The sequence below is a fragment of the Octopus sinensis genome, linkage group LG30 (genome assembly GCF_006345805.1).
Source record: "Octopus sinensis linkage group LG30, ASM634580v1, whole genome shotgun sequence".
NCBI classification, from domain to species: Eukaryota; Metazoa; Mollusca; class Cephalopoda; order Octopoda; family Octopodidae; genus Octopus; species Octopus sinensis.
Window position 1 is genome coordinate 4,084,428 of NC_043026.1, and position 18,553 is coordinate 4,102,980.

At 39.8% G+C, this 18,553-nt stretch overlaps 2 protein-coding genes and 1 long non-coding RNA gene across 3 annotated transcripts in view; 2 read left to right on the plus strand and 1 right to left on the minus strand.

The window, feature by feature from the left end:
* LOC118768534 overlaps nt 1-868 on the plus strand; it is a 1,550-nt gene extending 682 nt beyond the window's left edge. Inside the window, exon 2 of the long non-coding RNA XR_005004358.1 lies at nt 133-868. This is a non-coding gene — a long non-coding RNA (uncharacterized LOC118768534). The remainder of the gene's footprint in view (nt 1-132) is intronic.
* A 3,314-nt stretch (nt 869-4,182) lies between these two features.
* LOC115226561 (transcription initiation factor IIA subunit 2) lies at nt 4,183-11,510 on the minus strand. Its single transcript, XM_029797563.2, has 4 exons — nt 11,235-11,510; nt 7,089-7,193; nt 5,789-5,935; nt 4,183-4,304 (listed from the first exon to the last, which is right to left on the minus strand). Exons 1-3 carry the CDS (start codon nt 11,304-11,306, stop codon nt 5,792-5,794), a joined length of 321 nt encoding a protein of 106 aa, XP_029653423.1. The 5' UTR covers nt 11,307-11,510; the 3' UTR covers nt 4,183-4,304; nt 5,789-5,791.
* Nucleotides 11,511-18,035: 6,525 nt separating this feature from the next.
* Nucleotides 18,036-18,553, plus strand: part of LOC115226642 (lysM and putative peptidoglycan-binding domain-containing protein 2) — a gene marked incomplete at its 5' end in the record, with an annotated part of 81,963 nt that continues 81,445 nt past the window's right edge. The window contains one exon of the mRNA XM_036515107.1: nt 18,036-18,254. Within this exon, the coding sequence (XP_036371000.1) occupies nt 18,036-18,254 (219 nt within the window). The remainder of the gene's footprint in view (nt 18,255-18,553) is intronic.

Below are 18,553 nucleotides of genomic sequence, written 5' to 3' on the forward strand. Positions count from 1 at the left end.
AGAGCATCTCAATAGAAATGTGGTAACAAGACGGTTAAAATATATAATAGAGAAGCAATTCTTAACCTTTTCGATACCAATCTGGCTGAAACTACTTCTGGCTCTGTACTACCAATGTCTTGATTTCAAAAGTTCTGAATTCAAATCTTCCACCAAACCTTAGTCACAATTTATGTTCCTAACACTAGCTTAATGATAACTAATTAATTTTATGAAATTCTTTGTTATATTTAAAATTAATTGAAAGAAGCACAGAGCATCTCAACAGAAATATGGTAACAAAAGGATTAAGCTAGTGTTTGAAATGACTTGAAATTTTTTACGGAAGGGTTTAAATAAAATTCCCTTATCACACAAAGTTTGTATCATAGATCCAAGGAAGGGCTTAGGCTCCTTAGGATTTGATGAACGGGAGGATTTTGTGGCTTGTAGAATTAAAGGGAGCGGGGATGGTCTCAGATGAGTTGTCATCAAAATGGCTAAATCACCAATTTACACTATCACCAGTGCAATTGTGGACACCACCACCAACAACAGCAACAGACATCTAGCAATGGAAAATAATTAAATTTTTTTTTTTTTAATGAACTTGTACTGGGACTGTTAATGAGACATTTCTATTGTCTGATTGGACAGGCGTATGTATTTGTGTGTGTGTATGTGTGCATCTATTTGCATGTCTGTTAATGTGTATAAATGTGTACGTATGTGTGTGTGTTTTTTCTAAATGAAAAAAAAAATTTTTTTTTGCAAGGAACAGAACTGTTACAATGACCTTTAAGGAAGGCATCAATGTCAAAACATCACATTCTGTCTCCCACATAAATATTTTCATATAAATATGGCCACGAGCCTACGTAAGAAATTATTGTTGTTTTTGTTGTCTTTTTACATACATTAAGGGCAATGGATTGGTAGGATTGATGAAGCACCCAAAAGAATGCCTTGTGACCTCCTTGTTTTAGAGCTCAAAACCTAGTAATGTTAACATTAGCTTTCATCACTTTGGGGGACAATAAAATTTGACATCAGTACAGTACTGTGATCAATACGATTGACTAATTCTCCCCTCCCAAAACTACTCGCATTATGCAAAAATTTGAAATCAAATAGACACGAAATGAAAAACTCGTTAAAAACTATCTTGTACTGAGCATCCGTCTAAATTTGTGAACATGAAATATTCAATAACAAAAGGAACTTCAGAAAGTAAATTTCCTGTCAACATCAATTTATAAAAACTCTCACTTGCTTAGAAAATATTTCTTTCAGTAATTTATCGTAGTTGTAAACTATCTGTAATTTAAACCAACTTCAAGGTAGCCAAATGAAAATAGAGGCGAGTGAGTGAGAGATTGTTGCAAATCAAAACGGAAAATTTCGCCTGCAATGAATGAATGTTTATTTAACATTAAAATCTACTTCACAGTGAATGCAATGAATGTTTAAATTTGTGAAAAACTTGAAGTTCAAATATATATATGGAAAAATTTCCAGACACTTGAGCCTTTAATAATTGCTTTCCTTTAGTAACTTAACCCTTTAGCATTTAATCCGGCCAAAAGTATTCTGCCTGTTTTATGTTCAAACTGGCCAGATCTGGTCTCTCACACCAACCCTACAATATCGTTTTAAAAACTAACAGCTACCTCATGAAAATCTCAAAGCTACAAGATTAATGAATGATTAGTTCAAGACAATTTGGATAAAAAAGCATTAATTTTGGCAGAATGATGCGAACACTAAAGGGTTAATTAATAAGCAGCTTTCTCCATTATAATATATATATATATGGGTAAAGACCCCCTTCGGTCATGAATGACCATGGGATTGCACCTAGAAAGTTACCCTCCTAGACACAAGTCCGGGCAAGGTTGTTTATGGAAGACCAGCAGTCGCCCATGCATACCAGCCTCCCCTCTCCACGCCACCAGTGTTATCCAAGGGAAAGACAAAGGTCGATACAGCTTGGCACCAGTGACGTCGTAACTCATTTCTACAGCTGAGTGAACTGGAGCAACGTGAAATAAAGTGCCTTGCTCAAGAACACAACACGCAGCCCGGTCCGGGATTCGAGCTCACGATCGTAAGCTCGACGCTCTAACCACTGAGCCATGCGCCTTCATATATACACACACACAAACAAACATAAAATGAGAGAGACAAGAATGAACAGCTAGATATAGTATATATATATATATATATATAATTTATTTTCCCAACTGTTCAGGAAAGATTGTCTTTTAATACAGTTTTGAAGTTCTTGGGTTTAAAAATAAAATTTTCTTTTTCTTTTCCATCAATAATAGCATTTCAAAGTGGCTTTTTTTTTTTCTTCTTAATTTTCAAGAGATAAGGTTTAAAAAAAATACATACACACAACAGTAAAAAAAATTGAAAAAACACCAAAAAGAAAACAAAAAAAACATCCAATCCAACATGAAAAAAAATGGTGATACAAATGTAAGATTATGATAGTGATGATGATTTTTTTTTTTCATTTTGGGGTGAAGGCTACCACTGGGCAGAATTGTTATCACACCAGGCTAAGATTCTTAATGGTATATCTATCTTTATGTTCTGAGTTCAAATCCTGCCAAGGTCGGTTTGATTCTTTCAAGTACAATGCAATAAAGCAATTTTAATGCAGCAGGGCTAAATTGGTTAACTGACACTCCCTCTGATGCCCACCTCACCAGTGCTTGACCGGTGGTGTGGGCACAAATGGCAAAGTCGACCTTGGTGAAATATGAACTCGGAACATAAAGCAAGAAGAAACGCCACTAAGCGCTGACTTTGGTGCGACAACAAATTCCGACAGCTTGCTGCCTTTGTGGTTTCATATTTTGGCACAAGGCCTGAAATTGTTGGAGAAGAGAGAAATCAGGAGATAGATAAATTTCTTTACTAACCCACAAGGAGCTAAACATAGAGGGGACAAACAAGGACAGACAAACGGATTAAGTCGATTACATCGACCCCAGTGCGTAACTGGTACTTAATTTATCGACCCCGAAAGGATGAAAGGCAAAGTCGACCTCGGCAGAATTTGAACCCAGAATGTAACGACAGATGGAATACGGCTACGCATTTCGCCTGGCGTGCTAACGTTTCGGCCAGCTCGCCGCCTTGGTAGATAGATAGATAGGACTGGCAGGTAGGCAGATAAAGAGGCAGGCAGGCAGATAGATAGATCAGACAGGCAAGCAGATAGATAGGACTGATAGACAGACAGACAGGTAGGCAGGCAGGCAGATAGAGAGGCAGACAGATAGATAGGACTGATAGAGAGGCAGGCAGGCAGATAGATAGGACTGATAGACAGGTAGGCAGATAGATAGGACTGATAGACAGGTAGGCAGATAGATAGGACTGATAGAGTGGCAGACAGGCAGATAGATAGGACTGATAGACAGACAGGTAGGCAGGCAGATAGATAGGACTGATAGAGAGGCAGACAGGTAGACAGATAGATAGGACTGATAGAGAGGAAGGCAGGCAGATAGATAGATCAGACAGGCAAGCAGATAGATAGGACTGATAGACAGACAGACAGGTAGGCAGGCAGGCAGATAGATAGGACTGATAGAGAGGCAGGCAGGCAGATAGATAGATCAGACAGGCAAGCAGATAGATAGGACTGATAGACAGACAGGTAGGCAGGCAGATAGATAGGACTGATAGAGAGGAAGGCAGGCAGATAGATAGGACTGATAGAGAGGCAGGCAGGCAGATAGATAGGACTGATAGAGAGGCAGGCAGGCAGATAGATAGGACTGATAGACAGACAGGTAGGCAGGCAGATAGATAGACAGACAGACAGGCAAGCAGATAGATAAATACATAGGCAGGCAGCTAGATAGGACTGATAGACAGACAAGCAGGCTAATAGATAGATCAGACAGATAGGTAAGTATGGGGATGAATGAATAGAGATAGATAGATGGATGGGTGGGTGGATGAGTGAATGCATGCATAAATGAACAAGTGGTTGGGTTGGGTAGATGGGTAGATGGATGGAGGGACACACAGAAATAAATTAAACTCACACACATCGCACAAGCAAAAACAATTTAAAAATGATTTTGAGAAAAAAAAAGACATTAAACATTTAAAACAACACACATACACATACCACCCGTATATCATCTAACAGTCTTTTTTTTATCTTAATTTTTTTTTTAAATAAAAGATTTTTTTTGTTCTTGCATTTTTCTTTCTGTTAGCATGACTTTTAGGTTTGCCAGTAAGTAGCTCTGTGAGTTCCAGCCGAAATTTTCACTGCTGACCACATGTCAGTACAACTGAAATGATAAGAAATGAACAAAAATAAAAATAAAATTACGATGTACTTGCACAGCAAGTGACTTGATCTGAGATCAAGTGTGCTGAAACAATAACAACTGCAGCGTGGAAGATGTTTGTAAGCCATTTAAGAACACACAAAAAAACTTAGTTTCACTTCAACATTTACATTTAATTTGTGTCAAAATATTTTCACTGCTTTGAAACCACAACCTGCCTTTAAATCACATCCTACTGTGGTTAGGGCAGCGGACTCGCGGTTTCGATTCCCAGACCGGGCGTTGTGAGTGTTTATTGAGCGAAAACACCTAAAAGCTCCACGAGGCTCCGGCAGAGATGGTGGTGATCCCTGCTGTACTCTTTCACCACAACTTTCTCTCACTCTTACTTCCTGTTTCTGTTGTACCTGTATTTCAAAGGGCCGGCCTTGTCACTCTCTGTGTCACGCTGAATATCCCCGAGAACTACGTTAAGGGTACACGTGTCTGTGGAGTGCTCAGCCACTTACACGTTAATTTCACGAGCAAGCTGTTCCGTTGATTCGGATCAACCGGAACCCTCATCGTCGAGTGCTTCCACTGTCTTAAACAAAAGCACATTGAATAATGCAGCTTAGATACACTATGCCTAAAAATAAACTGAATATGTGTATTTATGTATGACCCAATGATGAAGACCTTTGCACAGTACAAAGATCTTACGGAAATAGCAGCCAAATCTCCCTCAAATCACACTCTAATGTCTTATGTGTTTATATATGTTTGAGCCAATGAGAGAGACCTCTACACAGCTGCTAGACCTGATGAAAATAATAGCTAAATCACCCTCATATCACACCTACTGTCTTAAACAGAAGTACATTGAATACTGCAGGCCAAGATACACTATGTCTAAAATTAAACAGGATGGTCATAATTGGATCACCACAGTTCATAAGGCTGACTCCCTGGGGCCTCACAGCAATCATCATCATTGTTTAACGTCTGCTTTCCATGCTAGCATGGGTTGGACGATTTGACTGAGGACTGGCAAACCAGATGGCTGCACCAGGCTCCAATCCGATCTGGCAGAGTTTCTACAGCTGGATGCCCTTCCCAACGCCGACCACTCCGAGTGTAGTGGGTGCTTTTACGTGCCACCGGCACGAGGGCCAGTCAGGCAGTACTGGCAACAGCCACGCTCAAATGGTGTTTTTTATGTGCCACCTGCACAAGAGCCAGTCCAGCGGCACTGGCAACGACCTCGCTCGAATGTTTTTTCCCGTGCTACAAGCACAAGTGCCAGTAGGGCATTGCTGGTAACGATCATGCTTGAATGGTGCTTTTTACGGGCCACTGGCATGGAAGCCAGTCAGCTGCACTGGCAAGATCACGCTTGGATGGTACTCTTAGCGCTCCACTAGCACAGATGCCAGTCATCAAATAAATGGCAATCAACATTCTATTTTCATTGAGAAATAAAGAGAGAAAAAGAAAGGACATACCTGTTACTTCTGTGGCTCCCCCTTTCCATCACATGCCACTATTTTCACTTTATCAACTTTGGCAATCTCTTGTACATCCCGAAACTCAACATCCTCCAAGACGAATGTCCACACATTGTCACAAAAGCGATATGTATTTAAATGACCCTGAAATTAAAGAATAATTGATTAAATAAAGACACACACCAACTTTAGGAGAGAAGACCAAAAGGGACGTGGCCTTAGAAACAATGCCAAATCAGACTGGAGTCTGGTGCAGCCCTTCGGTTTGCCAGCCCTGGTCAAACTGTCCAACCCATGCCAGCATGGACAATCGATGTTAAATGATGATGATGATACAATGGGCTCCTTTCAGCTTCTTATTTCTTTATTGCCAACAAGGGGCTACACACAGAGGGGACAAACAAGGACAGACAAACGGATTAAGTCGATTATATCGACCCCAGTGCGTAACTGGTACTTATTTAATCGACCCCAAAAGGATGAAAGGCAAAGTCAACCTCGGCAAAATTTGAACTCAGAACGTAGCGGCAGACGAAATACTGCTAAGTATTTCGCCCGGCATGCTAATGTTACTTATTTCTTCACTACCCACAAGGGGCTACACACAGAGGGGACAAACAAGGACAGACAAACGGATTAAGTCGATTATATCAACCCCAGTGCATAACTAGTACTTATTTAATTGACCCCGAAAGGATGAAATGCAAAGTCGACCTGAGCGGAATTTTAACTCAGAATGTGACGGCAGACAAAATACCGTTAAGCATTTCGCCTGGTTTGCTAACGTTTCTGCCAGCTTACCACCTTATCCTTTCAGTTTCTGTCAACCAAATCCACTATCCCACTAGTGCGTAACTGGTACTTATTTAATCGACCCCGAAAGGATGAAAGGCAAAGTCGAGCTTGGCGGAATTTGAACTCACAACGTAGCGGCAGACGAAATACCTATTTCTTTATTACCCACAAGGGGCTAAACACAGAGGGGACAAACAAGGACAGACATAGGTATTAAGTCGATTACATCAACCCCAGTGCGTAACTGGTACTTTATTTATCGACCCCGAAAGGATGAAAGGCAAAGTCAACCTCAGCGGAATTTGAACTCAGAACGTAGCGGCATACGAAATACCACTAAGCATTTCGCCTCATGTGCTAACGTTTCTGCCAGCTCATTGCCTTATCCTTTCACTTTCTGTCTACCAAATCCATTACCCCAGCATGGCCACAGTTGAATGACTGAAACAAATAGGAGAGATAAAAGAGATAAAGGTAGTGAAAGAGAAAATGAAATGCTTACCTTGAATGAGACTCTGTTCCGTACACGGCTTGCTAAAGCAGCATTGATAGCTCTGTCGAACTGTAGCAACACTTTCAGAGCTAGTTGCGGTGTTATCTGTCCACACTGCAGGTTGAACAATGAGAAAAAGAAAATACAGTAGATTATGCAAATGTATGTGTGTGTGTGTATTCTTTTACTTGTTTCAGCCATTTGACTATGGCCATGGTTTTCTTAGTTGAAGAAACTGACCCCCAGGACTTATTCTTTGCAAGCCTAGGACTTATTCTTTGCAAGCCTAGGACTTATTATTTGCAAGCCTAGGACATATTCTTTGCAAGCCTAGAACTTATTCTTTGCAAGCCTAGAACTTATTCTTTGCAAGCCTAGGACTTATTCTTTGCAAGCCTAGAACTTATTATTTGCAAGCCTAGAACTTATTCTTTGCAAGCCTAGGACTTATTCTTTGCAAGCCTCAGACTTATTCTTTGCAAGCCCAGGACTTATTCTTTGCAAGCCTAGGACTTATTCTTTGCAAGCCAAGGACTTATTCTTTGCAAGCCTAGAACTTATTCTTTGCAAGCCTAGAACTTATTCTTTGCAAGCCTAGGACTTATTCTTTGCAAGCCTAGAACTTATTATTTGCAAGCCTAGAACTTATTCTTTGCAAGCCAAGGACTTATTTTTTGCAAGCCTAGAACTTATTCTTTGCAAGCCTAGGACTTATTCTTTGCAAGCCTAGGACTTATTCCTTGCAAGCCAAGGACTTAATCTTTGCAAGCCTAGGACTTAATCTTTGCAAGCCTAGGACTTATTTTTGCAAGCCTAGGACTTATTCTTTGCAAGCCTAGGACTTAATCTTTGCAAGCCTAGGACTTAATCTTTGCAAGCCAAGGACTTATTCTTTGCAAGCCTTGGACTTATTCTTTGCAAGCCTAGGACTTATTCTATCGGTCTCTTTTTTCCAAACCGCTAAGTTACAGGGATGTAAACATACCAACATCGGTTGTCATGTGATAGTGGAAGGATAAACACAGACACAAAGACACACACACACAGAAACGTGTATATGTGTCTGTATATGATGGGTTTCATCCTGTTTTTGTCTACCAAATCCCCTCACAAGGTTTTGGTCGGCCCAAGACTATAATAATACAAAAACACTCACCCAAGGTATCACGGTACTTATTTTATCGACCCTGAAAGGATGAAAGGCAAAGTGGACCTCGACGTAATTTGAACTCAAAATGTAATGGAGCACCACCTTTAGTCAAGGAAACCGACCCCGGGACTTATTCTTTGTAAGCCCAGTACTTATTCTATCGGTCTGATTTGCCAAACTGCTAAGTTACAGGGGCGTAATCACACCAGCATCGGTTGTCAAGCGATGTTGGGAGGGGGACAAACACACGCACATATATATATATATATATATATATATATATATATATACAAAAACACATAGGATCGACTAGTCATGACTAGCTAGCGCGGATGCGCGAGCACGCAAGTGCGCGCACCGGGACACTCTTCTTAAGTATTACCGTAAATACTCCTCAACTGGTACTTACTTCATCGACCCCGGAAAGGATGAATAGCAAAGTCAACCCTGGGCGGAATCTGAACTCACAACGTTAAGGCAGACGAACGAAATGCCGCTAAGCATTTCATCCGGCATGCTAACGATCCTGCCAACTCGCCGCCTTAAACAGATCTATTAACAAAGTTAACATGTGCTTGATTCAATCTATAATTAATTTAAACACAACCCAATATATATTTCTTTACTACCCACAAGGGGCTAAACACAGAGGGGACAAATAAGGACAGACAAACGGATTAAGTCGATTACATCAACCCCAGTGCGTAACTGGTATTTTATTTATCGACCCTGAAAGGATGAAAGACAAAGTGGACCTCGACGGAATTTGAACTCAAAATGTAATGATGGATGAAATGCCGCCAAGCATTATACCCAGCGTGCTAATGATTCTGCCAGCTCCTAGCCTAATTTAAACAAATACATTAACCGAAGTAACAACTGTATGAATCTATTTACAATTTGAAAACAACCCCATTATACAGCGCCCAGCCTGGCAAACAACAACATTTGCAAAAGCTAAATTCGATATGACATGTTTAGTAGGGGTATTTGGGGGCCAGATTTGAACATATTAACCAAGATAATGAATGTGTGAATCAAACAGAACACAACCTAATATTTAACAAACTGCAAAGGCCAATAACTACATCTGTAAGAGCTTCCATTATTAAATTCAATATTTTACTCTCTTTTACTTGTTTCAGTCATTTAACTGCGGCCATGCTGGAGCACCGCCTTTAGTCGAGCAAATCGATCCCGGGACTTATTCTTTGTAAGCCCAGTACTTATTCTATCAGTCTCTTTTACTTGTTTCAGTCATTTGACTGCGGCCATGCTGGAGCACCGCCTTTAGTCGAGCAAATCGATCCCGGGACTTATTCTATCGGTCTCTTTTGCCGAACCGCTAAGTGACGGGGACGTAAACACACTAGCATCGGTTGTCAAGCAATGCTAGGGGGACAAACACAGACACAAACATACACACAAATACATGTATATATATACATATATACGACGGGCTTCTTTCAGTTTCCGTCTACCAAATCCACTCACAAGGCATTGGTCGGCCCGAGGCTATAGAAGAAGAGATTTGCCCAAGGTGCCACGCAGTGGGACTGAACCCGGAACCATGTGGTTGGTAAGCAAGCTACTTACCTGCCTGTAATTACTATATTTTAACAGGTATAAGGAACCCTTTTATGGTAAAAATTAGGTTAAAAAAAATATGGGAGTTTCTTATAAATGGATAATATTATAATCCCATATAAAACCCTTTTCCCCAAAAATTAGGGGGTTCCTTATGTATGTTAAAATACAGTAATTGAACCCAGCTGTGGGTTGTATATTTGTAGGCGATAAATTCAGTATTTCGTGTGAAGCGGGGCTATTAAGGGTTGAATAGAAATAGATATAATAACAATTGAGTGAATGAATCGATAATTAAAGCTGTAATTAAACACAACCTAATTAGCAAGGCTAATAACTAATTGAATCTGTCAGTGCATCTGTGACAGAAAGAGAACATGTGGTCGAGGGTCTTTTGGAATTAGGAGAGGTATACTCTTTACTTGTTTCAGTCATTTGACTGCGGCCATGCTGGAGCACCACCTTTAGACGAGGAAACCGACCCCCAGGACTTATTCTTTGTAAGCCTAGTACTTATTCTATCGGTCTGATTTGCCAAACTGCTAAGTTACAGGGGCGTAATCACACCAGCATCGGTTGTCAAGCGATGTTGGGAGGGGGGACAAACACACGCACATATATATATATATATATATACAAAAACACATAGGATCGACTAGTCATGACTAGCTAGCGCGGATGCGCGAGTAAGCAAGTGCGCGCACCCGGACACTCTTCTTAAGTATTACCGTAAATACTCCTCAACTTCCTTTGTCTGTCGTTGTTTGTCCCCTCTGTGTTTAGCCCCTTGTGGGTAGTAAAGAAATAGGTATTTCGTCTATCGTTACGTTCTGAGTTCGAATTCCGCCGAGGTCGACTTTGCCTTTCATCCTTTCGGGGTCGATAAATTAAGTACCAGTTACACACTGAGGTCGATGTAATCGACTTAATACCTATGTCTGTCCTTGTTTGTCCCCTCTGTGTTTAGCCCCATGTGGGTAGTAAAGAAATAGGTATTTCGTCTATCGTTACGTTCTGAGTTCGAATTCCGCCGAGGTCGACTTTGCCTTTCATCTTTTCGGGGGTCGATGAAGTAAGTACCAGTTACACACTGAGGTCGATGTAATCGACTTAATACCTATGTCTGTCCTTGTTTGTCCCCTCTGTGTTTAGCCCCATGTGGGTAGTAAAGAAATAGGTATTTCGTCTATCGTTACGTTCTGAGTTCGAATTCCGCCGAGGTCGACTTTGCCTTTCATCCTTTCGGGGGTCGATGAAGTAAGTACCAGTTACGTACTGAGGGTCGATGTAATCGACTTAATCCCTTTGTCTGTCGTTGTTTGTCCCCCCTCTGTGTTTAAGCCCCTTGTGGGCAGTAAAGAAATACATTAAGGGAATTAAGGGACGACAGGTACGTGAAGAACATCACCCAAACTTACCTGTATGAATTCATCAAGACTCTCCTGCAAGGTGTTCCCAATGGTAGTGTTACGGTAAAGTTGGTAACTCATACTGCTTTGGCTGGCTGGCTGCGGTGTTGGTTTGTTTGTTTATTTCCCTTCTTTCTTGGGAAGACACGGGGCAAATAATAAATGTGAAACTGTGGAACAGGAAACAAGAGATGCAATATGGAACGGAAGCAAAAGGGAAGGCGAGAACCGGAGGAAGAACTGACCAATGGGAAACGGTGTTACAAAACCCGCCGACAAAGCCGAACTGTACTCAACGACAGCCGGGGGGGGGGAGATTCGAAGGGCAGGTAACGCTGGGTTTCTTGAGATTTTGTTTTTTTGAAGACGAATTACCTCCCTTGTAGAAATTAAAATTTTTTTTTGTTTTAGTGATATCAAGGTCACACCTTGATAGAAGCGGCGAGCTGGCAGAAACGTTAGCACGCCGGGCGAAATGCTTAGCGGTATTTCGTCTGCCGTTACGTTGTGAGTTCGAATTCCGCCGAGGTCGACTTTGCCTTTCATCCTTTCGGGCTCGATAAATTAAATACCAGTTACGCACTGAGGTCGATGTAATCGACTTAATACCTATGTCTGTCCTGGTTTGTCCCCTCTGTGTTTAGCCCCTTGTGGGTAATAAAGAAATAGAAATAGGTATTTCGTCTGCGTTACGTTGTGAGTTCAAATTCCGCCAAGGTCGACTTTGCCTTTCATCCTTTCGGGCTCGATAAATTAAATACCAGTTACGCACTGGGTCGATGTAATCGACTTAATACCTATGTCTGTCCTTGTTTGTCCCCTCTGTGTTTAGCCCCTTGAGGGTAGTAAAGAAATAGGTATAAGAGATTTCAGATTACCTCCCATTCGGATTAAACGCCCCCCACACTCCCGTCTCCCGGTTACTTGAAACCCCTTTCGGTTTACCTGAAAGTGTATCTTGGGCGCTGGATTTGAAAATTCCTTATCAATGATCTATAGATACTTGTGTATTTTTCTAACCATTTATTTATTTATTTATTTATATATGTATGTATGTGTGTGTGTGTGTGTGTGTGTGTATGTTTGTATGTATGTATGTACGTGTGTATGTATGTACGTACGTACGTACATACATACACACATACATACACACACACATACATACATACACACACATACATACTTACAGACAGCCAGACACATACATACGTACATACATACATACACACACACATATATACATACATACACACACATACATGCGTGCATACATACATACACACACACACATACATATACATACATACACACACATACATACGTGCATACATACACACATGTATACATACATACATACATACATACATACATACATACCGTATATTTATACGTACACAAATACATACGTACGTACGTACGTACACACATACACTCACATACAGATAGGTAACACGCACAGAGAAAAACCCTTCCAAAAGCGATCAGCTGCTGAGACTACAGCAACAAGGAGAAGAATAACAACCATCATAGTCGTCCTTCTACGCTGGAACTAAACAACTAAAAAACTACAAGAACGTAAGAAGGAGGAAGAAAGCAACGGATGAAAGAAAATCCATTTGAGTTAACGAGAGCAGACGAAGCGAATTTATGTTAATTTAGAAAAAAATAACAAAAAAACACATCGGCGTAGGTGTGAGAAAAGAAGGAATGTGGTGTCTCTTAACCCCTCTTAAAATACGCCCTTTTTTTTTTCAATTTCCATACAAATATATAGAAATATATATATATATATATATATATACTAGCAGTATCGCCCGGCGTTGCTCGGGTTTGTAAGGGAAATAACTATATAAGCATTTTTAGAGAGTTATAGCCAAAAGATGGCAAAAAAAATGCATTAAAAATGGGAAAAAAATGTCTTGGTTTATTTTATATTAGCAGTATCGCCCGGCGTTGCTCGGGTTTGTAAGGGAAATAACTATACAGCATTTTTAGAGAGTTATAGTTAAAAAGTAGCAAAAAAAATGCATTAAAAATGGGAAAAAAAAGTCTTGGTTTATTTTATACTAGCAGTATCACCCGGCGTTGCTCGGATTTGTAAGGGAAATAACTATATAAGCATTTTTAGAGAGTTATAGTTAAAAAGTAGCAAAAAAAATGCATTAAAAATGGAAAAAAAATGATGGTAAATTTTTATTTAAATCGTTGACTCATCGTAGACATTTTTAGAGAGTTACTTCCCTTATATAATAGCGAAAAAATGCATTAAAATGGAAAAAATGATGGTAAATTATTTTTTTAATTGTAGACTCATCGTAGACGCGCGCTAATACCCAGAAGGGCTCGATATGAATCACGACTATAAGATACCCGGTTTTGGTTACACTGCACCGCAAAATGTGGGAGTATTTAGGAATCTAAATCGTAGGAGACAGACACACAACTTGACTTTTATATATAAAGATATATGTATGTATCTCATTTACTGTTTTACTTGTTTCAGTCATTTGACTGCGGCCATGCTGAAGCACTGCCTTTAGTCGAGCAAATCGACCCCATGACTTATTCTTTGTAAGCCCAGTACTTATTTTATCGGCACCTTTTTTGCTGAACCGCTAAGTTACGGGGACGCAAACACACCAGCATCGGTTGTCAATCGATGTTGGGGGGGACAAACACAGACACACAAGCACGCACACACACACACACACACACATATATATATATATATACATATATACGACGGGCTTCTTTCAGTTTCCATCTACCAAATCCACTCACAAAGCTTTGGTCGGCCCGAGGCTATAGTAGAAGACACTTACCCAAGGTGCCACGAAGTGGGACTGAACCCGGAACCATGTGGTTCGTAAGCAAGCTACTTACCACACAGCCACTCCCATATATGTATATTCTCTTCACTCTTTTACTTGTTTCAGTCATTTGACTGCGGCCTTGCTGGAGCACCAGCGCATTTTGTCGGGCAAACCGACCCCGGGACTTATTCTTTGTAAGCCTAGTGCTTATTCTATCGGGGTCTTTTGCCGAACCGCTAAGTTACGGGGACGTAAACACACCAGCATCGGTTGTCAAGCGATGTTGGAGGGACAAACACACACACACACACACACACACATATATATATATATATATACATATATATATATATATATATCAGGTCACTTGCTAGTGACAAATACATCTCCGTATATATATATACGTATATCTATATATATAAAACTGTAGTTTTGTGAGTGTGTCCCCTTCGATTTAGATTCCTAACTACTCCCACATTTTGCGGTGCAGTTTAACCAAATTCGGGTATCTTATAGTCGGGATTCTTATCGAGCCCGTCTGAGTATTAGCGCGCGTCTACGATGAGTCTACGATTTTTAAAATAATTTAACATCATTTTTTATTCCATTTTAATGCATATTTTTTCGTGTGTCGATGGCAGCAGAGTTGGCGTCCATGCTCACACCTGCACCTGTGTTGCTTCTCCCCCTTCTTCCCTCCCTCGTGAAGCTGTGGGGAAGGGAGTGTAATGAAATCAACGTCGTAAAGCGTTGTCAAGGAGACCAGCGTTCTTTTAGAACAACGACTTCATGGCTTGAAGACACCAAAACAGAAATGGCTAAGAAAGCCCGAATTGGCATCTATAAGGGAAGTAACTCTCTAAAAATGCTTATATAGTTATTTCCCTTACAAATCCGAGCAACGCCGGGCGATACTGCTAGTATATATATATATATATATATATATATATATACGACGGGCTTCTTCAGTTTCCACTCACAAGGCTTTGGGTCGGCCCGAGGCTATAGTAGAAGAGTAGAAGACACTTGCCCAAGGTGTCACGCAGTGGGACTGAACCCGGAACCACACGGTTCGTAAGCAAGCTACTTACCACACAGCTACTCCTATATATAGCAGACTGTAACTTGGCTTCCATACACACTAAGAGCGTCCAAACTGCACATTGCACCCTTATCACTTACACAATTACTGCCATGTTTGTGTTACTAACCACTGCTGGCAAATAAATCTGTGAATATTATTCTCTTCTCTTTGATGTTGTTATGGCATTATCTCATCCCACTTTTCACCATCTACATATAGTGACCCTGGCACAGAACAAGATTCATTATTTCTACATCAAGTAACTTTTCATCTATATGCTACAATTGGTAACTCCGACGTGACAACTCCATATCCGTACATTACATTTGGGAACCCCCAAACACGCTTGTACGTTACAGGACTAAACCCGGAGCCATGTGTAACAGTAAAGTTTTTTGTTGAAGTCGAGGGTCACCAATTGTAGCGGGAGAAATTGATTAGTAAGCCATAATATGAAATGTCGGAGTTAGCAGTTGTGACTATAAAAAATTGTTGGGCAATCTTTCGTCCCTAGTAGACCTTTCCGCCGATTTCCGTAAAAAATTTTTTTTATTTACATATGGGCTTGCGGGAACTTTTGAAGTAATGAGAGCGAAAGAGACTAAGAGAAAGCGATTGTATGACGAGGGAAGTTCTTTTGAAGTTACCGTGCATGTGAAGCATTGATGTACATGTGTGTATGTGTGTGTGTGTGTTTGATGGGGTGTGGGAGACAGACAGTATGTTGTGTAAGTGAAGTGCTTCTGTTAGTGTGTGTGAAGAGACAGAGTAATGTGTGAAAGAAAGAGATAACTGAAATTTTTTACTCGGTGTATGTGTATATGTATGTATATTACTTCAAAAGTTCCCGCAAGCCCATATGTAAAAAAAAATTTATTTTACGGAAATCGACGGAAAGGTCTACTAGAGACGAAAGATCGCCAATTGTTGTTATAACTGCATACTGTAGGATGTGAAAGAAGAACAATGCATGAAGTTTTAAGGAAATATTTATTTACCGTCACGTTACAATACCTTGCCTCGATGGGCAGGTTATGATAAATCCAAAAGCATGAAAAGTAAAGTTTGTGTTTGTGTCCTCTTCATTGTTTAGTAGTAATTACAGAGAGAGATAGAATGATGTTGTAAAAGAAAAGAATTAGAGCTAGTGAGAGTTGTAGGTTGTGGGACGTTGTCTCACAGTTGATGACAGATAATTTCATTTCCCTCGTTGACCATTGTCTTTAGTAGCTGCATTCCTTGTGATCATGATTCTAGCAGTCCGGTCCCTAACTAATTGAGTCGTCACGAGCCACCTTGCTCACTTGTTGCCAAGTGACTACTTGGTTGAGTTGTCACCATGTGACTGGATTCGTTGAGTCGTCACCGACTGATTTTTACTTGGGGTGTGCTTGCTTTTATAACTATCCAGAAGAATAGATATATCATTGAGAACAAATAGATTTAGTTGGTGGTCTTGTTATCTCTGTTCTAGCTTTTGGTGAAGTAAAGGAAGTTAGAAAGGGTCAAGTGGTGAAGACATTATTTCAGCCTTGCTAAAGGCATCTGGAAAATGTAAAACTGCTGTCAGAGAAAAACCATTGTTCCACCGTGGAAAAAGTTCTGTTGAAGTGTTAATTTAAATTTGGCTATGGTGGATCGAATCCACTTCATGCCTATAAAATCCTACACATGTGGTTGTAAAATACACAGTTCTTACCACAGAGCCATGCCGTAGAAAATGTCGTCAAAAATACCCACCGTTTTTAAAGTTAAGAGGAAACACAATCGACTTGTGTGACTTTATCTGAACCTCCGAAAAAGTTTCCACATTAAATTATGATGGCATATTTCCACATGTGTGCCCCGACTTTGTTGCCTCGTAACTTCTAGAAAAATAGATATTTTTAAATGAAATTTCCAACAAATACGCTTCAGATGGTGTAGATTCTAGTTATATAGGAATATGTGGTAAAAATTGGGTGGTAAAAATATGTGGGGTGAGAAGTTTCGGAAAATTCACACGAGACGGCTTTCTTTATTCATAGCATCTAGAAAAATGGGTAATTAGAAAAAAAGTTTGTAAATAACTTTCAGAGTGTGTAGATTATGATTATATCGGAATGGTGGCCTCATACACACACATTCTGACACACGCCATAGATATCTACAAAACGAAACTTGAAATTTCGAAAAAAATTGTTATGTGTATCAGTCGGTATGTGTTAGTGCTCACTATTTTTCTTTTCACATCAAATACCGATGTAATCGTATTTACACAGTCTGAGAAGTATTTGTAGATAATTTCATTAAGAAATACTAGTTTTTCTGAAAGTTATGAGGAAATAAAATCGACTCGTGTGATTTTTTTCCCAAAAAATACAGAAAAACATTTTTTTCAAAAGTGATTCAGATATAATCGTAATGTGTACTCCATATGAAAGGCATTTGTAGAAAATTACATTAAAAAATACTCGTTTTTCTGAAAGTTATGAGGAAATAAAATCGACTCGTGTGATTTTTTCCAAAACAGAAAAACATGTTTTCACAAGTGATTCCGATATAATTATAATGTGTATTCCATATGAAAGGCATTTGTAGAAAATTTCATTGAAAAAGATATCTATTTTTGTGAAAGTTTTGAATAAAAAAAAATTAATTGGGTGGGGTACAATTGTGTACGTATGCCCTGTAATTGTTTTTCTTAATAGAAACAAATGTAAACAATTTATGTTCATTGGAAGAAAGAGAGAAAAACATCATCCAAGTGGTCGCCTTGATTTTGATTTAATATTGTTATATACAGTAAGCTAGATGTGTGAATGGAATTATCGAAGAAGGCGAAGGACTTTGAATGGAAAAAAGATATTTTAAGAGAGAGAGAAAAAAAGAGTAAATATTAAAAGTTAAACCCAGAAGCAAAAACAATAACAAATTGGAATACGAAACGGCGGCTGCGGAGATTCACCTTTACACGCCAAAATGGCGGACGGTATGAGATCTTCGGAACGACAGACTTTGGGACAGTTCGCCAAATCGCAGACCAAGTACGGAACGGCCAGCATACCCGTGAGATGGAACTCCAATTTCGTAAAACACAAAGTGGTGTCCACAGATTCTTTGGTTGGCATCGCGCTGAAATACGGAGTATCGGTGAGTGGAATATTTTTTTTTTTTTTTTTTCCACCTTTTATTTTTTTGCAAAGGAACATCTGGGTTGATACAGGTCGTTCTTAGATTTCGGTCGGTGCGACGAGGAAGGAAGAAAACGAACCAAGAAGCAGGATATAAACGATATATAGGAACTGTCAGCTTGGACAGAAGCGACGTCTCGTTCTTTGACAGTTCTATATTTGGTCGACTTTGCCTTTCATCCATTCCGGGGGTCGATAAATTAAGTACCAGTTACGCACTGGGGGTCGATGTAATCGACTTAATACCTATGTCTGTCC